This window comes from Hemiscyllium ocellatum, chromosome 29 (genome assembly GCF_020745735.1).
Source record: "Hemiscyllium ocellatum isolate sHemOce1 chromosome 29, sHemOce1.pat.X.cur, whole genome shotgun sequence".
NCBI classification, from domain to species: Eukaryota; Metazoa; Chordata; class Chondrichthyes; order Orectolobiformes; family Hemiscylliidae; genus Hemiscyllium; species Hemiscyllium ocellatum.
This window is the reverse complement of record NC_083429.1, coordinates 34,912,342-34,936,127: the sequence shown is the minus strand read 5'-3', so window position 1 is coordinate 34,936,127 and position 23,786 is coordinate 34,912,342. Positions and strand designations below refer to the sequence as shown.

At 41.2% G+C, this 23,786-nt stretch overlaps 1 protein-coding gene across 1 annotated transcript in view; it reads left to right on the top strand.

Moving 5' to 3' along the window:
* Window positions 1–6,224: 6,224 nt before the first annotated feature.
* igsf9bb (immunoglobulin superfamily, member 9Bb) overlaps window positions 6,225–23,786 on the top strand; it is a 669,303-nt gene continuing 651,741 nt past the window's right edge. The window contains exon 1 of the mRNA XM_060846739.1: window positions 6,225–6,555. Coding sequence (XP_060702722.1) covers window positions 6,492–6,555 — 64 coding nt within the window. The 5' untranslated portion in view covers window positions 6,225–6,491. The remainder of the gene's footprint in view (window positions 6,556–23,786) is intronic.

Sequence of the window (23,786 nt, the reverse complement as noted above, 5' to 3'; positions counted from 1 at the left end):
CTCTATCCTATAAAACAGCTACCTTTAAGGGGTCTTTGGATTACTCCCACCAGTGTCTTCTTTCTCTTGTTAGTATTTACCTCTACCCATATGGATTGTACATCATCTGATATTAGAACATTTTTTGCTGTCCTTCTTACTTCATTGTGTACTTTCAAAACTATACTACCACTCTTTTCTTTCTGCATGTTCTTTCAAAATGTTACATACCTCTAAATACTTAGTTCCTAGCTTTGATCTTGTAACATGTCTTCATAAAGGCTAAACAACCATACTCATTAACTTTCTATTTTTATCATTAATTCAGTTAAACCATCACACAATACCAGGCCGTAGTCGAACAGATTTATTTGGAGGCACTAGTTTTTGGAGAATTGCTCCTTCATCAGGTAGCTGTGGAGCAGGGAACAGGGAAATTTGTTAATGTTCTTCAGGTGAGTTTAAACTATTTCAGGAGAGGGGTGGGAACCTAAATTGTAATTTGAGTGTCCAGATGGTTGAGAGTAGTGAGGTCAGAAATAAGGTTTCAAGATTGCAAGAAGGCACCAGCAAGCAAGAATTTGGTTTGAAGTATGTCTACTTCAACACCAGGAACATCTGGAATAAGGTGGGTGAACTTGCAGCTTGGATTGGTACCTGGGATTTTGATGTTGTGGCTATTTACGGAGACATGGGTTGAACAGGGACAGGAATGGTTGTTGCAGGCTTTGGGATCTAGATGTTTTGGTAAGAATAGAGAAGATGGTAAAAGGGGAAGGGTGGGGTGGGTGGCACTGTTAGTCATGGACAGTATTACAGTGGCAGAAAGGATGTTTGAGGACTCGTGTACTGAGGTAGTATGGGTTGAAGTTAAAAACAGGAAAGGAGAGGTCACCCTGTTGTGTGTTAGATTTGGAGGTATGTGAGCACATTGATAATAGTGACCACAATTTGGTTATGCTTACTTTAGCGATGAAAAGAGATAAGTATGTACCCCAGGGCAAGAGTTATCACTGGGAGAAAGGGAATTACAATGCATTTAGGCAAGATTTAGGATGTATTGGATTGGGAAGGAAACTGCACAATGGAAGTGTGGAACTTATTCAAGGAACAGCTACTGCAGATCCTTGATAAGTATGCAACTATCAAAGTTATTGAGTGTGGGAGCCATGGTTTAATAAGGTAGTTGGATCTCTTATCAAGAGGAAGGAGAAGGCTTATGTTAGGATGAGATATGAAACCTCAGTTAGGGAGCTTGAAAGCCACAAGCTAGCCAAGAAAGACCTAAAGAGGGAGCTAAGAAGAGCCAGGAGGGGACATGAGCAGTCTTTAGCAGATAGGATCCAGGAAAAGCCTAAGGCTTTCTATAGATATATCAGGAATAAAAGAATGACCAGAATAAGATTAGGGCCAAGCAAGGATAGTAGTGGGAATTTGTTCGTGAATCAGAGGAGATAGGGGAAGCCCGAAATGAATATTTTGTTGTCAAGGAGAATACTGAGATACAGGCTGGATGGGATTGAGGTTCACAAGGGGAAGGTGTTAACAATTCTGGAAAGTGTCAAAATAGATAAGTCCCTGGGCCTGACTGGATTTATCCTTGGATTTTCCGGGAAGTCAGAGAGGATATTGCTGAGGTTTTGGCTTTGATCTTTCTGTTGTCATTGTCTAGAGGAATAGTGAGAGAAGACTGGAGGCTGGCAAATGTTATTCCCTTGTTCAAGAAGGGGAGTAGAGACAACCCTGGACCCTGGTAATTATAGACCTGTGAGCCTTACTTTGGTTATGGGTAAAGTGTTGGAAAAGATTATAAGAGATAGGATTTATAATCATCTCAAAAGGAATAAGCTGATTAGGAATAGTAAACACAGTTTTGTGAAGGGTAGGTCGTGCATCACAAATCTCTTGAGTTCTTTGAGGAGGTGACAAATAGGTGAATGAGGGTAAAATGGTTGATGTTGTGTATATGAATTTAAATAAGACATTTGATAAGGTTCCCCATGGCAGGCTATTGCGCAAAATACGGTGGCATGGGATTGAGGGTGATTTAGTGGTTTGGATCAGAAATTGGCTAGCTGAAAGAAGAGAGCGAGTGGTGGTTAATGGGAAATGTTCATCCTGAAGTTCAGTTACTAGTGGCACACTACAAGGATCTGTTTTGGGTCCACTGCTGTTTGTTATTTTTATAAATGACTTGGATGAGGATGTAGAAGGATGGTTAGCAAATTTGTGGATGACGCTAAGGTCAATGGAGTTATGGATAGTGCTGAAAGATGTTTCGGTTATAATGGGACATAAATAAGCTGCAGAGCTTGGCTGAGAGATGTTAATTGAAGTTTAATGTGGAAAAGTGTGAGGTGATTCACTTCATAAGGAGTAACAGGAATGCAGAGTATTGGGCTAATGGTAAGAATTTTGGTCGTGTAGATGAACAGAGAGATCTTGGTGTCCATGTACATAGATCACTGAAAGTTGCCACCCAGGTTGATAGGGTTGTTAAGAAGGCATGCAGTGTGTTAGTTTTTATTGGTGGAGTGATTGAGTTTCGGAAACATGAGGTCATGCTTCAGCTGTACAAAACTCTGATGTGGCCGCACTTGGAGTATTGCGTTCAGTTCTGGTCACTGCATTATAGGAAGGGTATGAAAACTTTGGAAAGCGTGCCGAGGAGATTTACTCAAATGTTGCCTGGTATGCAGGGAAGGTCTTATGAGAAAAGGCTGAGGGACTTGAGGCTGTTTTTGTTAGAGAGATGAAAGTTGAGAGATGCCTTTAAATGAGGCAAATAAAATAATCAGAGGGTTAGATAGGGTGGACAGTGAGGGCCGTTTTCCTCAGATGTTGATGGTTAACACAAGGGGACATAGCTTTAAATTGAGGGTTGATAGACATAGGACAGACATCAGAGGTAGTTTCTTTACTCAGAGAGTAGTAGGGGCATGGAACACTGTCGGGAACAGTAATAGACTCACCAACTTTAAGGGTATTTAAATGGTCATTGGATAGACATATGGATGAAAATGGAATAGTGTAGGTTAGATGGGCTTCAAATCGGTTTCACAGGTCAGTGCAACATCGAGGGCTGAAGGGCTTGTACTGCACTGTAATGTTCCATGTTCTATGAAAGCTAGTGCTTCCAAATAAACCTGTTGTACTATAACCTGATGTGGTGTGATTTTTAACGTTGTTCACCCCAGTCCAACACCAGCTCCTCCACATCATATCATTAATTCATTTAATTTGTTTCAAAAAGTGCATGCATTTAAGGACCAATAATTTTGTCTTTTTGCCCCTCTCTTGACCTTCTTTTTTACTGCTTGTTTACCCTGTCCCTTCCTGTTCCTCTCAGGTACCATTATCAAAATAGATCCCGGCAATGCCACCATACCCTTTTGCTTTGGAAATCCATACATCCATCCTCTAATTAATCTTAAGTCCGCTCTACAACCCTATTTATTTGATTCATCAAGACAAGCCATCCCAACACAGTTAAAGAGAAGCCACTCTCACAATGCCCTTCTATCCCAATGATGTTGCCAGTGTCTCATAAACTAAAACCCAATCCTCACACACCACACTTTCAGCCACGTATTTAATTTCTTGCCTTTATTTTGCCTATCCAAGTTTGCCTGTTGCTTAGTTAGTAATCTGGAGATTATTGTCTTGTAGGTTCTGATTTTTTTTTTGTTTAGCTCCTAACTGTCTAAAATCCGTCAGCAAAACCTCTTTCCAGTTCTATCAATGTCATTGGTACTGATGCGGATTATGACAACTGGATCTTACTACTCCTGCAGTCAGTTCCTCGCCAGTCCTGAGGAGATGTCCTTAACTCTGGCATTAGGAAAGCAACACTATCTTCAGGACTCAAATTCATGGTTGCAGAGAACAGTATCTATCCCAACAATTACACTGTCCCCTACATCACCCCATTCGTATTTCTCCCACCACTTGAATGGCCCCTTGGCATCATGGTGTTGTGGCCAATTCATTTATCCTCCCTGGAGTCTACACACTTGTTCACACCGCTTACAAAAACCTTCTATACACTGGACAATTGCAGGGACAGAGGCTCCTTAAGGGCTACTCTTTTGGTTCCTACCTGCCTCCCTTACAACCACACCCTCCTGTCTTTGATCACCAATTGAGTTTGAATTACCTCATCACAGTTTACAATTCTTTCAGGTTTTGAGCTATCTGGCAACTTTGAAATTGTCTCCTCAACACCAAGACCCAGATCTTTAATACATATCAGAAAAGCAACGGTGGCAATATCAACCCATGGTAAATTCCATTCTGAATCTTTCCCATCCCTCAAAAAACCCTTTAACCATTACTGTGTTTCCTAGCACCCAGCTAATATATGATTGTGCCTTAATTTTAAAATTCTCATGTGTTTTTAAACCTCTCCCTGATTTTGTCCTGTCCTACCTCTGTAATTTCTCCAACCTCTATGGTTTCCAAGGCATCTGCACTCTAATTCTAGATTTCCAATCATTCCTGATCTTAACTGCTCCCTCAGTGGTTGCTGTGCCTTCAGTTGCCTGAGCCCTCCCTAGCAACACCTCTCTAACTCTCTACATCATTTTTCTCCTTGGAGACATTTCTTAAAACCAATCCTTTTTGACTGAGTTTTTGATCATCTGACCAAACGTCTGCTTATGAAGTTCAAGGTCATGTTTAATTTTGCAATTCTCCACTAAGGTACCTTGATAATTTTATCGCATTAAAGATTAGATTAGATTACTTACATTGTGGGAACAGGCCCTTCGGCCCAACAAGTCCACACCGACCCGCCGAAGCGCAACCCACCCATGCCCCTACATTTACCCCTTATCTAACACTACGGGCAATTTCCCATGGCCAATTCAGCTGACCTGCACATCTTTGGACTGTGGGAGGAAACTGGAGCACCTGGAGGAAACCCACGCAGACACGGGGAGAACGTGCAAACTCCACACAGTCAGTCGCTTGAGTCGGGAATTGAACCCGGGTCTCAGGCGCTGTGAGGCAGCAGTGCTAACCACTGTGCCACCGTGGCGCCCTAAGGTGCTCAATAAAGATAATTTGTTAATCTTAAAACCTAACAATTTGACTAATATTGTACCCATCATTTTCAATTCCTTGCATCTTTGACTCGACAATGACTTTTTTGACTAATAAAACTTCTGACATGCCTTGAGACTTTTTTTCAAACTACTATGGATAAATACAGGTTGTTGTAGCTGTTTTCTGGTTGCTATTGGTTCTCCATTCTGCTCAGATGAAACAAGGCTTTCCCATGCGTGTAACAGAAATGTTGGTCGCACGAACATAGTGAAACATTGATTGGGAAAGCTCTTTATTGCCATAGTATGGAAGTTGTGAACAGCAAAGAGCGCCTCTGATTATAATCGTGAATTCAGTAAAGTAGGTAGCTTGATCCCTTTCTTTGCAATGTAGCTACCAGAATGTAATTTGACATAATCAGATTTCTGCAGCTCTACGTTTCACATTAGGCTGCAATCTGTACAGCAATGAACTCGAAATAATTTCTTCTCGAAGGTAACTTGTAACTTCTAGGATTTAAGAATTGGTTTCCTTGCAGATTCTGAGTAGTAGAATTCCTGCAAGTGCGTAAGAGAAAGAAACACCAATTTGATAAAATAGCACCGGATGACTTTAAGCCACATAATTTTGGGTCCCGCGATGAGAATTAGATGCAATTGAGTGCAGTTCTTGTCAGCCTTTTTAGATGGATTGTGGGTCTGGGAGTTAGTGGTGGGCAAACTTGACCTTCTTGATTCACCAGTTCCAGGAAAACCGGCTGAACTTGGCCGCGAAAATGCCCTGGCAGGATTTTGCGTGGTGGCTGGTTCACCTTTAAACGTCTGGAAGGCTGGAGAAGGAAGGGGCTGGAGCTGCCGCTGGAAGCTGGAAGCGCTCCTTGCTATTGCGCATGATACTGCGGCGCTCCAGCCTCTCTCCAGCTCAACCCACCTTGAAGCCGGCACCGAGCCCCGCCCCCTGCCCCGCCCAGCCGCCTGAGTGGCAGCGCCCGCCGCCAATCGCCAGTGCCGGCGCCGGGGCCGCAGCAAATGGCCGGGCGGCGGGGACAGAGGAGGGCGGGGCACTGGGGGGGCAGGCCGCCATCAGGTTCGGTTGGCAGCGCAGTGGTGTCAATGTTGGAGGGGAGGGGATGGGGGACGGGGGAGGGGGGGTGGGGAGAGAGGGGGTTGGTTCAGAGTTGGGGAGGAGGAGGGGGGGAATTCCAGTCTGAATCTGCGCTGGCACAGAGCTAGGAGCTGGGAGAGAGCGAGTGTGCTACCCAGAGGGATGTAACCGAATGAGAGAGGCTCCAACAGGCAGAGAGAGGAGAGACAGAGAGAGCAAGAGGCAGGGGAAGAGGAGGAAGAAGAAAAAAAGAAGCAGAATGAAGAGGGCACCATCGGAAGGATTGCTTTTCCAGGGAACATCTAGAAGTGGAGAGCTCTAAGATATGATCCAGCCAGATCTCACAGTGGGTTAATAGTACTATGATTTGGTATGTGGCCACTTTGCTAGCGGGTGTAATCAGCACTGGAGGATCGGCAGCTCAAGGTGAGTTGAAGTTCAATATCATTATCCCTAAGTTTATTCACTGATGCTGCTGACAGAGGCGTCTGGAAGGGGGGGGGGGGGATGTCAGCCCATTTCAGTGTGTGGTAGACATTTCAAGGCCACTGCTTAATTCCTTCTGCATTCAGCTGGCGAATGATCCAGGGTTCGGTGCAGCGCTAACCCCCCACCCAGAATAGTGTTACCGGTTTATTGACGTGCGCACTGCAAAAGTTACACGCTTTAGAAAGACGGAAAGCAAACTTTGATCGGCGGTTCTGTTCAAGTTGCCCCCCCCCCCCCTCCACCCCCCACGACTCCCGGCCGTCCTGTGTCAGTCTTGCCTGCACCTTGCAGGTGCCTGGCTCAACTACAAGCACCGCCATCTCCCCCCAAGACCCTGGCCCCGTTGCTGGGGCTGGTGTGGCGGGGATGGGGCATGATGGAGAGCGGGGCGGGAGGGGGGGGGAGGGCTAGGTAGCTACCAAAATGCAGCAGTTTCGGCAACTTTTGGCGAAGCCGGTTGTTCGCGGAGAGGCAGGAGGCTCTCGCTGCAGTGTCAGAGAAACTGGCTCAAATTGTGATCACTTGGTGCTGAAAGGGGGAGGAGGGTCAATGCACCGATAGAAGTGAAAGTTTCTCCGGGGTACAGTGAAACCGGCGACTTCTCTCTCCCATCTCAAACACTCAGCTGAGCGAAGTTGTCTGATTTATTTCAGATCAGCGTTCACTGGACCCACATTTATTTTTTGGCTTAAGGATGAAAGGGCCACCATTTCTCCTGCAGGGTCGGCTGGACCGGTAAATGAAAATTGCAACGAGAATTGCCGAGGTTTAGCGGACTCTGGGGCTGTCCTCGGTGTTTATGCATCCTAACACCCCTCCCTTATTGAGGAAGGGAATGCGGATTGGAATATGACCTGTGTTTGTGTGTTGATTTTGCCTTGACAAACGGCCGGGAGTGCTCCCAGGAGTGGGCTTGGCGAATCTCCGGACCTGAAGCAGGGGCTGTGTCCGCAGCAGGGAGCTGTCTCTCGGTTGTGGCAGTCCCTGAGCGGAGGCAGGTCGGCGCACTGCAGCCGCGCCACACGGACTTGCAAGTTGTCTTGTTTTTGACTCGATTGCAAGCTCCTGCTCCCTGTCCACCGTCCACATCTGTATGGTAACGGGGGCGGGAGGATCATTGCTAATCAGTATCATCAAATAAACAGTTTATAACTCAGTCTCGCAGCATGACCCCGTTGCAATTCCTTAAAAAAAGCAAGTTTCGAAAGCTCACGGGAATTAGCCTGAACGGCGGTTCGAAATCTCCTTCAACCCAGGTCAGGGTTTGTGGTACTAAAGCACCGCAATTGACCACTGAACGGTGCCCTGTTTTGCATTCGTGATTTTAATGTAATTATTATCACACCGCATTTCGGGAAGCCGGATGTCACACATTCAGACTGACTGGGTAAAGGCAGCATGCGAGTGATGTTTCAGCAGTCCGTGAATGAGGAAATCCCCGGGGCCATTGTCAGATATTGGGTCGCTCACTGCTGCTATACCCAACTCATCTCCCCCCCACCCCCCTCCTCGATTTCACCGCGTCCTTTCAATCATCTCCCCCGGCATCATGCAAGCTGAATGCGGGGCTGGCGAGAGTGATATCATCCTTGCTCACTCCAGTATGCCATAGCATCGTCATGTACTTGCGAGAGGTGGTGGTGAGTAACTGGTGTGAATACCAAGTACAGAACGTCCCACTTAAATGATGATTAACCGCACGACAAATGAGCACGCTTTTAAATGCCCTCAATGATGCCCCCCACTGTTCTTTGAATCATTGTACTGTTTGAGCTATGATTCCACAAAAAAAGTAACAAGTATGTGTCGTAGCGAAGTGAAAAAGTTTCACTTAATTGTTTTCCAATGTCAATCATGTCGCTTTCCTTCCTATCACGTTGAGTGGCTTCGCTGCACTAATTGGGATTTACATCTATGAGTTTGGTTAGAATCAATTCTTCAAATAAAGACGTGCAGACACACGTCCCAAAATTAACAGGGAAAGGACTGAATCTCATGCCAATTGCTTATCTCAATTTTTAGTCAGAGTTGGATTTATATCAGAATCCATGCTGTCTGTGTGAGGACTGGGGAAGTCTGGTACACAGCAGGTTGGAGAACAGTGGTGCTACCGAACAGATGGATTTGTTTTGTTTTCCAACTCACATCACAAGATGCCACTGTTGTAAAAGCTGGTTCTGTCAGGCCTGCTTCTCTCAGGGTTTTCTGTGCACTTGCTGCTAGCTAGTTTAGAATGCATTGATCAGGTTTTGATGTCTACTGTCTACTTTATTACCAGGGTTAGATGCTGATTTTTTTTAGAATCAATCACCTTCCTGCAGCATGTCTGGTAACAACCCATTTTGAGTTTAACAACTTTTGTAGACAGATAAAGATATTCTTTCAGGATTACCAACTATGTTGTCTCTCGTAAAGGTTCAGACCATCTCCTCAAATGAGCTTTTGCATGGAGGCTCAAATATGTGAGTCCCTCACTGCTTCAGTGGGTTAACGTCATATAGTGGGGCACATGTCAATCCAGAAGCTTACTCTTTTCACCTGGTCTGTTGTTGACCTAGAACTTCCATCTAGGCTGGGAACAAGGTATTTACTTAACATCCATGATTTTAGACAGAAACTCAGAAAATGATCAAAAAATATTGATTTCTTGGCACATAGTGAATGAAGATTATATCTGTCAAATCATTTTGACATTCACTGACAATCATACAGTTAGAATAATTTGTAATTGAAGGAAATCCTGGTCATTGCTGTTGACTGAACTTGTACCCTAACTCAATGGTTTTGAGATTCCAGGGAAGAGAAATTAGGTGAGAGAGAATTGACAAGACCACTTTTACATATTTTTTTAAAATCAGTGAGCTCTGCTATTATTTGATTTTTAAAAAGTTCTAACTGCAAAGACACTGTAACAATTGCCCATCAAATGTAATATTCTAGGTTACTTGGTGTTAGTAGAACTTCTACTGATCAGTCTTTAATTGTATAAAAAAGCTTAGGTAGCTTCCCTGGTTAGTAATTACTGAGTATGGGATAAATGTGCAAAGTTGACAAAAAGGGTGAAAAGGTCAGGATAGCTCAACCCAGGATATATACTTCAACTGAGGACCATTTTTAAAAGCTGCTGCTGGAACATTCATACATTGAATCATTTCTGTCGTCTTGAACAGACATATTATCATAACTCAGCTGCTGTTAACAGCTTGGAATGTTACTCACTTGAATGCCTAAGATTCTAGTACATAAAAAGAGAGAAAGATTTTGAATTTATGTAGTGATTCCATGACCCAAGGAAATTCATATGCATTTCACAAGCAAAAAAAAATTAAACTGTAGTCACGATTGTAATGTGAAGAAATGCAGAGATAATGATGGCAGAGATAATAGGTGATAATAATATGTAAATATATGAATTAGGAGCAAGAGTAGACCATTCAGTCCCTCGAGCCTGCACCACCTTTAAATAAGATCATATTTAATTTGATTTAATCTCAAACTCACATTTGTGCCTATCCTGGAATGGTTCATTCTGTTATTTAACACAAATCTATCTATGTTTGTCTTAAAAATATTGAAGGATTCTGGCTCAGCCACCTTTTCAAGAAGAGATTTCCACTGACTTACCTCTCTGTATGAGAGAAAATGTTTGTCTCAATCTCTGATTTAAATGGGGAATTACCATTTTTCAAACAGTGACTCTTGGTTCTAGATTGTCCTGTAAGGGGAAACATCCTGTCCACTTCCAGCACTTAAAATTCCCTCTGGAAATTTTATGTTTCAATCAATAGGGTAAACAAGCAGGAGGCTGGAAGAACACAGCAAGTCAGGTAGCATCAGGAGGTGGAGAAGTCGACATTTCGGGTGTAACCCTTCTTCAGGATTGGGGGTGGGTGTAAGGGGAACTGCAGATAAAGAGGTTGGCGGGGGCAGGGTATTGAAGTAGGGGTAGGTGAAGACAGGTAGAAGGTATGACCTGGTTGCTCAATGGGAGGTATGAATCTGGTGGGTGGTTGGGAGGAGTGGAAGAGAGGGCCAAGGGCTGGGAAAGGAGTTGGGGGAAGGGAAGGGAGGTTATTTGAAATTGGAGAACTCAATGTTGTGTCCTCCAGGTTGTAGGCTGCCCAGGCAGAAGGTGAAGTGTTGTTCTTCCAGTTTATGGTTTGGTTCATTGTAGCAATGGAGGAGGCCAAGGATGATCAGCAGGAGGCTAGAAGAACACCACAAGCCAGGTAGCATCAGGAGTGAAGAAGTCAAAGTTTCAGATGTATCCAAAGGGTTGGTGTGGACTCAATGGGCCAAATGGCTTGCTTCCATGCTATCAGGATTCTTCTCATCTCCAGTGAATACAAGCCTACCCTGTCAATCCTTCTTCCTAAGCCAATGCGCCCATTCCAGGTATTAGTCCAATAAGCCTTCTCTGAACTCTAGTCCATGTTTATCATTACATCATCAAGATAACTAGAATAATGTGCTCAGTACGTTAGGCGTGGTCTCGTTGGAGCCCTATATAACTGAAGTATTGTCTCCCTACTTTATATTAAATTCCTCTTGTGTGAAATAATAACATTCTATTAGTTTTCCTCATTACTTGCTGTACCTGCATGCTAATCTTTTGCGATTCATGCACAATCAAATCAGATCCCTCTGCATCTCAGAGCTCTGAAATCTCTCACCATTTAGATAGCATGCATTTTTTTAGCTGCCCTGTCAAATGACATTTTCTCACATTGTACACCATTGTCCACTCACTAATTTTATGGTTTTGGCAGTCTTGGCTAGGAGATACACCTTGGAATGATGCCATGGTTTAGCATGTCATCCGAGAGACTTCACTGTCGTATCCAGCATTCTATAATGGAAGAAACAACATTTTTTGAAAAAAAAAGAATTTTGTCTCATTCTCAGTGTGTTCCAAGCTGATTTAAATACTTCCTTTATATCATTCTGCAATACATTTCTTCTTTCTGAAAATGTATATAGTAACTAACTTTCACAAACAATAAAAGAACAAATAATCAGATACATATTTTTACAAAACATATGAAAAATCTGGGTCTGGGACAGAGTAGCTGGCCTGTCTCACCTGTCCCATATATGTTATGCATCGCTTTAAGAATCTCCTTATCCTAAAGCATATATATCTTGACACTTATTGGCACTGGGTTTTGGGATTTTAGTCCTGTCTAACTCTTTGTTAAGTCTCATGATGGTTAGGTTGCTTGTTAACATTTGCACATCAAGGTGTTCTAGAGTCTTAGGACGTTTCATTTCAGATTGACAGTCACAATCATTTGGTTGGTTCATGATTAGTGCTGGAGTAGAGTGATGCTGGAAAAGCACAGCAGTTCAGGCAGCATCCGAGGAACAGGAAAATCCGACGTTTCGGGCAAAAGCCCTTCATCAGAAATACCTCATGATTAGTGCTTGCTATCTCAGTAACCCTTTAGAGGAGATATTGCTGAATATTTGCAGTAGCAATTACAAAATGTAACAATGCCAGAAAAAAAACAAGCCTGTGATGCAAGTTATCATATTCAGCACATATCACATGCATTTAATGTTCTCTTTGCCCAAAATGTAGTTTTGAATGACTGATCATGATATATTGACTGAGGATATATAGTACAGCACACCAAACAACATTTCCTTGCTTCATCAAATAATTACTAGTTAAAATTTTGGAAATCTAAAAATACATGAAATCTCAAAGGTAGGTCTACTTGTTAGGGAAGTATTGTGATGTTTTAATCAAAAACTACTGGCTATAGTAGTTGAGCTCTTTCGTAAAACTGAACATAAACATATTTTGTTTTATAATCAGCACTGCCTCAGTTATTCGTGTACATGGAACAGTTAATGCCTAAGCTGTGGATGTTTTCCCAGCTCAAATGCCTGAAAATAGTGATTCACAAAGATGAAAATCACAAAGGAAATCCCAGAGATAGCAAATGATTTGAATAAATTAGTGAACTACTTCAGGTGGCAAAGCAATGATGCTGAGATGGCATTCGTTAACATGATTGTAATATGAATGTCATCTCCTGGGATAGGCTAGCTGGCATGAAAAATGGTGATACACTTCAGATGTCTGTGCTTAATAATGTGTTGCACAATTATTTCTACAATTATTGCCAAAACAATGCAGTGCTCAATGAGCCACTGGTAGATGCCACATGCTGACAAGTCAATTAACCCTTTTAAGGAGTGCTTTGCAGCTGTCAAGAAAGCTATGTGATTTCTGACATATAATAACAATCAAAAACATTTATCCAGCTACTTGACCTAATTGACTCAATTGTTTTGTAAAATACAAGCCAAAGTGCTTTAAATGTTACAGGATCATGAAGGCACCTTTTAAATTCAGAACCATTTGGTTGCAAAACAATTGGAAAATAAAATATGGAAATAAAAATTCAGGATTGTGAATTAGAATTAATTCAGGGATTACTCTGAACTTGTTACATAATTTTCTGATGAATCCAATAAAATCTACATTCTCTGGCTCGTTAGTTCATAAATGGAAACAGCACACTACCATATCCTGCCTGCCATCCTAGAGTTGAAGTTTAGTATACAGGAAAATAACTTTGCATTTTGATTTTATTTATTGCATAGATGGAAATGAAGACAAACATTGCCTGATTTTTCCTTGGCCCAAAAATACTTTTGCCATGTGAGCAGCCAGCAACCCAGCAACCCAACTGCTCAGCCTTGCAACTTGCTTTGCATTAAGAACACTTCAGCAGCTTGACAATGATTGGCAAGCATTCTTCTTGCCTGAATATTGAACATGTCCTGCAAAATAATTGCTACATTGTGGGACAGATATAAGATTTGGCTCCTGCTGCTTATAACTCCCTCATAAAAAAAGAAAGTTTTGTATTCGTATCGTGGTTTTTCACAATCACTGGGCATCTCAAAGAACTTTACAGGCAACTAAGTACTTTTTGATGAGAAGTCTTGGTGAAATGAAGGCAGCATTGCAGTCAATTTGTATCTAACAAACTGCAATCTGACAATGGTCAGAAATTCCAGTTTCTTTATGAATTTGATTGAGAGATAGACTTTGGACAGGATACCAAGGAAAACCCCCCTACTCTTCTTCAGACTAGTGCTATAGGATCTTTTAAATCCATTAAAGCAGTCAGATGAGCTCTTAGTTTGGCATTTACTCAGAAAGACAGCACTTGTGACAGTGGAATGCTCCCTCAGTACTGCACTGTTGTGGAGGAAGTGAGGACTGCAGATACTGGAGATCAGAGTCGAGAGTGTGGTGCTGGAAAAGCACAGCGGGTTAGGCAGCATCCGAGGACCAGGAAAACTGCTGTTTCGGGCAAGGGCTCTTCATCAGACATTCCTGATGAAGGTCTCTTGCCCGAAACATTGATTCTCCTGCTTCTTGGATGCTGCCTAACCCGCTGTGCTTTTCCAGCACCACACTCTCGACTCTGCACCACTGTGTCAGTCATGATTTTTGTGCTCAGGTTTTACATTGGGACCTAGACTCAGAGCCTGGTGATTTAGAGGGGACTGTGTTCAAGTCCAGTTGACAGATGGGAGTAATACTCGAGTAATCATTTGGAGTGAGTATGAAGTGAAAAATAATGGTTTGCTGTGAGGTAATAATTGTTGTATGGAAATCCAGAAAGAAACGAAGAAGGATTCATGTTTGTTTCATAAAACAAATGAAACTTTTCTATTTCTGAATTTTTTGTTATCTGCACTTATTAACATAATACTACACATCAGTGTGTCCATACATGATTTTATTTTAAATTTGTTTGGGTTTGCATTTCCATTGTTATTATTAGACCCGTGGAATGGTCAGTTTGGCAGCAGTGTCCCTTTGAATGCTGCTTTTTTTTGATGTTGTGTGAAATGAGCATTCTAGAGGAGAAATCAATCAAATCCACATCAGATACATTGAATGATCAGACCTTAAAGACATGGAATTTTTAAGTGGCTCAGCCAGATTTTGGCTGAGATAAAGTAGCATTTAGTGGCACTGCTACGATTTTTGGCATTCAGGCTTTTTGGCACTGATATGGTACACAACACATGGTTTACATTTCAAGACATTTGAGAATTTTCCTGAGACGGTCTGTCAGATATTGTATGAGTTTGTTAGTGCTGAAATGAATAGAAATGCAATTGTTCTCAATTAATTTGAAGAATGTTCTTGAGAAATAGAGAGTATATTCATTCAATTCTCCAATCATATTATTTCCCTCTTGCTCTATCCTAATTCAGAACTTATTTAGATTCTTGAAGCGCTTGCTGTCCAATGTTGGGTGGGATAATTCCCATTCTGTCATTCTTACTATGAGTATGTCCTTGAGCCACTAAAGCATGGTCTTCATGGCACTCATGAAATCATAGTTGGAACACCAAATTCACATGAATACCTTTCATTTGAACACATCCAAATTTGTGTGGTAACTTAACAGTACACAGATATCTTTGGAGGAAGAGAAACTCTTTTCACTTCCCAACTGAGAATTAAAATTGATTACACAAATTTACTCCAAGATTTTGACTGAGACTTGTGTACCTGTGAGAGTTTTTTTTAACCTGTGTATCTTTTCATTTTATCTTGATGGACCAGTTTAGATTGAGTAATCCCCATGTTTTAAATTTAGGAGTGTAATTCATGACAAATCACGTGCAGCACCAATTCTGCAGGTGGTATCCTTATATTTGTTACTACTTCTTACTCTAGTGTTTGAATGCACAATTCGCTGACACATCCGTATAGCACTGAAGATGTGCTACATTAAGCTTTCTCAGGATGAGAACTTAAAAAGAGGCAGTGGGCAGATGAAAAGAAGTCCCGTGGTATTGTTCAAAGAAGAGTCCTTTTGGTGGCCCAGTCAATCATAATGGAAATGATTAGGTTAGTATTTATGTGTTTTTGCTGTTTGCTGGCTATTGTGCTTCCCTGCAAAACATCATTGATTACACTTTAAAAGTAATTGACTTTGAAGTGTTTCAGGAAATCCCAAGATCGTGAGCATTGTTATTAAATGTTGGTTCTGTTTATTTCCTGGTTTATTTCTCCTATTGTTAAGATATCTCCTGATGTCAGAATGACCAGTGTTAGTCTTATTTTGTGACATGATATCAATAACCCAGCAACTAAACTAAGATTTTTTAAAAAAAGGTAAGCTACCCAGTTTTGGATGCACAATTAGAAGTTATACCAACGGTGATTATAGTCAGTGTTGGAAGCTGAGCATATGGCTTGATCTTGTATTACAACCTAGAAACTTCTGCTATGAGTTTGTAGTGCCCAGTTTATGTACTTGTGAATAACGATTGCAATACTGTGAATCTACTTTGAATTAATTCTATTTGCAAAATCTCAATCTAACAGCACTCCCAGTTAATTATTTTGCTTTAGAACATTTGCTTCCTAAAATAAGTTTGTTTTTAAAACTCTAATAAAGCTGGAGGCAAACCATATGGAACATCACAGGTCACTGTGACTCAGCAAACCGATGATGAATAAATTAGCATGTTCAACAGACAACTCAAAGTTAAGCAAGTTGATGACTCAAATTTAGCCTACACAACAAACTAGTAGCAAATTGGTGGTTTACCATAAGGATAGAGGGATATAATGGACTCGATGATGAAAGGACTGGGTAAAGAAAGTTTCCCTTGATTATTGATCATATATAACTCCAGAATACCAATCCGACTGTTCTCCAAGTGTGTCAGTTGTCCTTTTAAAAACATGTTTCTGTTTACCCTCAGCCAACCTTCTCTGAACTAATTCCAGCTCCAATCTGTGAAGAGAAATATTTCTCAATCCAAATAGCAGAATGTTGGGCAACTTATAAAATCTCAATGTCGTATAATTTTCTTGTGAGTCTTGAGTTTGAATAGGAGCTAAATTAGATGTAATCAGATAATCACTTCTTTTGGTGAAGTGATGAACGCCAAGATCTGCTAAGAGATGGTCTTTGTTTCAGGAGAAGAGAGCCAGACTCCTCAAAATGTTTAGAATTTCCTATTTTTATGGGCTAATAGTATTAGCAGTTCGCTAATTTTCGAAGAATATGCATGTGAGCTTAATGCTAAGCTATCCAGTAGGGATCAGCCAACAAATGTAAATTAAATGTCAGTGATGGTCAAAACCTTTTAAGTACTGGACGCATTGAGGTACTTGCCTGTTGGGTGAAGTTGTCTGCATGTCCAGTTTGACAAGACTACTTTGCTTGAGATATCAAAAGTCTACTTAGAATAGTAAATGTGTTGCTGCAATTCCTTATTCTACTGCTACAGTTCAATAGTGAGTCAGACTAGGGAGAAAAGAAGCAATTGCATCATGTTCGTCAGATATTAAAGGGTCCAAATTTATTTTTGGCCATTAATTTTGGAATAGTCTAAAACATTGCCAAATGTTATCTAACCAAAATTTGTGATGTTTAATTTCAGTTTATGCAAAGTTTGGCTATTGATTTTGAAGTAAATGTATTTATGGCCTTTTGGCATATCCAGGAACACACTGGGAGGAGTTGAGGCAATCATAGATGCAGAAAAATAACTGGTGCGACAAGTAGTAACTGTTAACTCTACAGAATGTTACTCAATTTTCCTCCATACGGTAAATATCACATCAAAGGACATTTGGATCTGCTTACAGAAATGCTAACCCTAGATAATGAAACTTGGCAAACATATTGAATTGTAACATTGATGTCTGTCCAAAACTTAACCATCATAACTGTGAATATTGTTTTCCCCTGTGTCGCTCAACTGGAATCTGAAATGATTTGATTTGTTCTCTCTGTCCCAGGAATTACTTTTTTTAACAATTGGAAAAAAAATCTCTAGGTTGCCCCATTTTAATGTGGGAGAGCATTTTCTGTTGTTCTAAATGGATGATTTGGGGTGAGGGTGATATTGTGACCTAAACTGCCGGATAGTAAACAGGGGATTGAGTATAATGCTTTTTTTTATCATTGAGCTTGAAACTGTGTATAGAAGTCAACAGAGAGGGTAAAATGATGAGCGGTGTAAGACCAGTGGTATGGTGATTTCATCAGTGTTACAATTGATTCTGGTTGCATTAAAATTTTAGGATTCAATCTCGATGTTTTCCCTCCAAATTCATAGACCAGGAATCTGTTAGGCCAGTGGAGGTTTCACCGAGCAGTTGGAGATTAGTGAGGAGTGCCCAACAGAACAATGTTTCTATTAGACCATAATTCTATTAGTTTTAAAATAGTGATTGAAAAGGATAGACCAGACCTAAAAGTTGAAGTTCTAAATTCGAGGAAGGCCAATTTTGACGGTATTAGGCAAGAACTTTCAAAAGCTGATTGGATGCAGATGTTGGCAGGTAAAGGGACAGCTGGAAAATGGGAAGCCTTCAGAAATGAGATAACGAGAATCCAGAGACCATATATTCCTGTCAGGGTGAAAGAAAAGGCTGGTAGCTATAGGGAATGCTGGATGACATGCTGACATTTACTTTACATTTGTTGGCTGATCCCTACTGGATAGCTTAGCATTAAGCTCACATGCATATTCTTCGAAAATTAGCGAACTGCTAATACTATTAGCCCATAAAAATAGGAAATTCTAAACATTTTGAGGAGTCTGGCAAAAAGGGAACATGAGATAGCTTTGGCAAATAGAATTAAGGAGAATCCAAAAAGTTTTTACAAATACATTAAGGACAAAAGGGTAACTAGGGAGAGAAGAGGGTTCCTCAAAGATGAGCAAGGCGGCCTTTGTTGTAGAGCCGCAGAAAATGGGGGGGATACTAAACGAGTATTTTACATCAGTATTTACTGTAGAAAAGGATATGGAAGATATAGAATGTAGGGAAATAATGGTGACATTTTGAAAAATGTCCATATTACAGAGGAGGAAATGCTGGATGTCTTGAAACGCATAAAAGTGGAAACATCTCCAGGACCTGGTCAGGTGTACCCCAGAACTCTGTGGGAAGCTAGAGAAGTGATTACTGGGCCTCTTATTGAAATATTTGTATCATTGATAGTCACAGGTGGGATGCTGGAAGAGTGGAGGTTGGCTAATGTGGTGCCACTGTTTAAGAAAGGTGGTAAGGACAAGCCAGGGAACTATAGACCAGTGAGCCTAACATTAGTGGTGGGTAAGTTGTTGGAGGGAATCCTGAGGGACAGGATGTACATGTATTTGGAAAGACAAGGACTGATTAGGGATAGTCAACACGAATATATGCATAGGAAGTCATGTCTCACAGACTTGATTGAGTTTTTTGAAGAAGTTACAAAGAGGATTGCTGAGGGCAGAGCAGTAGATGTGATCTATATGGACTTCAGTAAGACGTTCGACAAGGTTACCCATGGGAGACTGATGAGCAAGGTTAGATCTCTTGGAGTACAGGAATAGTTCGCCATTTGGATATAGAATGGCTCAAAGGTAGAAGACAGAAGGTGGCAGTGGAGGGTTGTTTTTCAGACTGGAAGCCTGTGACCAGTAGAGTGCCACAAGGATTGGTGCTGGGTCCATTATTTTTCATCATTTACATAAATGATTTGGATGTGAGCACAGGAGGTATAGTTAGTAAGTTTGCTGATGACACCAAAATTGGAGGTGTAGTGAACAGTGAAGAAGGTTACCTCAGATTACAATGGGATCTTGATCAGATGGGCCAATGGACTAAGAAGTGGCAGATGGAGTTTAATTTAGATAAATGTGAGGTGCTGCATTTTGGGAAAGCAAATCTTAGCAGTACTTATACACTTAATGGTAAAGTCCTAGGGCATTTTGCTGAGACCTTGGAGTGCAGATTCATAGCTCCTTGAAAGTGGAGTCGCAGGTGGATAGGGTAGTGAAGAAGGTGTTTGGTGTGCTTTCCTTTATTTGTCAGAGTATTGGGTACGGGAGTTGGGAGGTCATGTTGCGGCTGTACAGGACATTGGTTAGGCCACCTTTGGAATATTGTGTGCAGTTCTGGTCTCCTTCCTATCGGAAAGATGTTGTGAAACTTGAAAGGGTTCAGAAAAGATTTACAAGGATGTTGCCAGGGTTGGAGGATCTAAGCTATAGGGAGAGGCTGAACAGGCTGGGGCTGTTTTCCCTGGAGCATCGGAGGCTGAGGGATGACCTGATAGAGGTTTTTAAAAGCAGGAGGGGCATGGATAGGATAAATGGACAAAGTATCTTCCCAAGGGGTGAGGGAGTCCAGAACTAGAGGACGTAGTTTTAGGGTGAGAGGGGAAAGATATGACATTTAAGGGGCAATGTTTTCACTCAGAGGGTGGTACGTGTATAGAATGGGCTGCCAGAGGGAGTGATGGAGACCAGTATAATTGCAACATTTAAAAGGCATCTGGATGGGTATATGAATAGGAAAGGTTTGGAGGGATATGTGCCAGGTGCTGGCAAGTGGGACTAGATTGGGTTGGGATATCTGGTCGGCATGGACGAATTGGATCAAAGGGTCTGTTTCCATGCTGTACATCTCTATGACTCTCTGACTCTATGGTGGGGAGGTAGGGAAGGTCTGATGTAATTAATAGCAGTTCAGACAGATAGGTGGCTACCTATGATTGAAGACCTTGGTGGCAAAAATCTTGCCCACATAGAGCAGCTGTTCACTCAGGCATAGCAATCTTTGATTGCTGCCGAAAGCCGTTGGCAGTGGTGGCTGCGGTGTTTAGTGCACCCATTCAAGGCCTGTAAAGATCCTGGATCACAGGCCAAAAACATGTGCAGATGGGGTGTGGATTGCCGGCTTAGGGTCATAGGAAAATAGATGTAGGGATGCCAGAAGCAGGGACATGGGGATGAATTTCTTCAGCCTGTATTGCTGGTGGCAGAGCCCTTGATCAGGCTGCCTGATGATAAAGAAGGTGAAAGCCCATCCTTCACCCCTTTGAAGACTGAGCCAACAATGATTTGTCATGAGCTTAGGGATAAGAGGGATCAATTGTTCCCTTGATGAACATAATTCACATCCCATTGACTATGACTGGGAATCCTACTTCAGTCCCTCTCCCTCTCACTCTTAATCTGAGGATCATTCGCCTGGATCAATTACAGGGGAGACTAACAGAGGGCTGCTTCCACAATTAAGTGGTCCCGAGCCACCATTCCAAACATCTACATCAAATCCAACCCATCTTTTCAATAGTTGTTCATAAAGTCCACATTTTCTTTTGTTTAAAACAACTCTTGAGCAACTGACTCTGAACTTTCAGCAGATTGCAAAAGGCTCAAAATATATTCTTGCTCAAAGCTTGCAAAGTATTAATATACTTCATTCCATCTCTCAGTTTCATTGTTTAACTCTTGTAACATTTCTACTGCAAAGCAGGAGGTGGTGAGTGAGTTGTAGCTTTCCTATTTTAGCTTGGGAGGGAATATGCAGATGAATTAAAAGTAGCCCAGAGGTGTTTGACAATCTGCATTCATCCGCTCTATTTAGGGAAACAGTACGTATTTTGTGGTTCACAAATAACAAAGAACTGCATTGTCAGTAACTCCAGTCACTTAATTGGATTTCTGTAAAATACTTACAGATACAATTAGGTTCTAATAAATGCATAATTGATTCAGAAATACGTTTATACTTGGGTCAGGATTTCTATAACATAGAGATTAAAATAGCAAACTTGCAAATCTTTCTTCCTCGTTCTGTTTAATCATTGCAATTTAATGCAAACAAAGGAAGTAATAATAAATAAGAGGCTTCTTTTGCACAGAAATGCTTGGAAATCGAAATATATTGTATGGGAAAGTCAGCAGGCTGTCTGCCAATTTAATGTAATGAGTTATAAAAATATACCTTTGAAATTTGTTTGCTGGAATTCTGTGGTTAGTATCATGCAGTGATTGTAACGAGATCAGCCAGCTGGACCTCATAGATTATGAATTCCCTGATTGGGGCTCTTAATCAGGTCCAATCAGGGAACCCTGGCTGATAGATAAAAAGAGGAGTGTCAGAGCCCGGGTGTCCCTGGAGAAAGAGCACGCAGTGTCCACCAACACCCTTCAGATTTTTAGGGAGAGGTGGGCACCGCAGGGAGTGGTGTGTCTTATTTCCCCCTCCAACTCTATTTTGACTTAATCCCTGCCCCCCTTCACTTTTTGATCACACTACATTGCCCTTTGTCAAGAAGGGCACTGCTTGTCACTGGCCACTCTGGTGTTTCCTTTCTTCCTGGTGGTGGAATATAAAAAAAAAGATTTACACATTTGTTCTTTACTGTGTCTGACACCTGCATACACATGATATGGGTGCTGGGGAAAAATAAGCACTCCTGCTGTTAGGCGGTAGTGTGGGGGAATGAAAAAAAGAACAGAAATGAAAGAGTGTTAGAGATGTTGACACTCTGGGTGCTGACTCTGATGAAGCTGTACCAGAGTCAAGAACTTTCCACTTGTACTTAAAGGGTGACTTGGTGATGGGATACTGGCCTCTGTGGAGTTATTTCATATCTATATTGTTTTTCTGTTATAAAATGTGTGGAAAGGGAATCTATGAGCATTGGTTTGGTGTACTGAAATTCATTGCTTGTGATTTAGTTTGACATGCATGATTCCTGTATGCTGACAGTTAAGTGATAAGGATTTGGTGTGCCTGATAGCTGTATAATAGAAAAAAAAGCCTGAAACGTATTACTGGCTGGAAGTGGAGGTTTTTATTCTTTAACAATTGCATGATAGGCAGTGCTATGTATTGGAAAATGTACACTCTGGATCTTTGACCTCCATTTAAAAATGAAAGGACAGAGAGCACCGGAGGGGGTGTCTTTTGTTTTTGGCTGAGAATTCTGCTTTTGTTAGATTTTGAATTTGCCTGGGATTTACTGTTTTGAAGTTATCATCCTTTGGAAAAAGGCATTTAACATTAGCAGATTGTTTTGAATAATTTGCAGCATGTGATTCGTTACTTGTTGAAAGTCTGGATAGTTTATAAAGACTGAACAGTGATGCGACTTGACAGCGCTGGTAGACACAGAGAAGTTTTAGTCTTTGGATTGAGAAGTTTTCTTTATGAAATAAGTATAAATGAATACAAGTGATAATATTTTCATTGCGATTTGGTCATCAGTCCTCTTTTGTTAAAACTGGCACCTTGCAGGTTTACACCTTGTATTTTGTTTATTGATGTGAAGTAGCAATTTGCTTGAAATCAATTGCTATTATACCTCAACATCAACTACACACATCAGCAACAAAGAGTTTTAAAACTGAGATTGTCCTTTGCCAGTAAGCAAGCTGTCACAAAAGAATGTTCTGTGATCTTGTGTAAAATTATCTTTTATGGGGATAATATTGCCACTTGTTCAATAAATTATATTTTTTAATAGGACATCCGTTTGCTTCATTGGCTGGTTGGAACTGCTTAACACATTCTGAAAAAGCTGATGAAACTCTTTCCAATTAGTTAAGGGATTTTCATGTGGCAGTTAGCCCAGTTTCATATGGACATGCATTATTTATCAACAACTTCACACTTCCTGTTTGATGTGGCCTAATTCTTGGTAGTTTTTTTTGCAGTTTTACAAATATATTGCACCATTTTATGGCGAAAAGCTCACTGTAGAAATAAGTACAAGTGAAATTGAGATTGCTCTCTGACAAGAAACTTTACGTATTGGGAAAGAATCGGAATAGCAATTTGGAATTCTGTGATGAGATAAGAATCAAACTTGGATGAACGCTGGGTTTCCTCAGCTTGGGATGGAAAATTACACACTTGAAAATGCTGGGCCTTGATCAACAGAAATGGTTCCACCGAACTTTCTTTCCTATTGCGGAGAAATTGATCAATGTTATGCTTATTTGTGAACGAAAGTATATGTCTGCAGTAATTCAAATGGTAGTGGATTACGTTTGTGGCATTCGATGGTCTGTTATTAGTAATTGATCCTCCACTACTTTGTATAAATATTTTCTGTTGGATCATTGCAGGGTGTTTGGGGGGACAATAAAAGCAAACTAACAACTTTCTGTGGACAGGCTCACTGAGGGAAGGACACTGGTATCATTGAGACAATCTTCTGAGATGGATCAGTTTGTTCTAGTACATGAATTACTATGTTAACGTATGGAAGTGAACAAGAAAATAATTAATGAAGTGCAGAACTGATTTGATCATGATTCAGAAATAGAGTATCGCAAGCTTATGCTGCACAAATTATTCCAGAAATTTTAGTGCA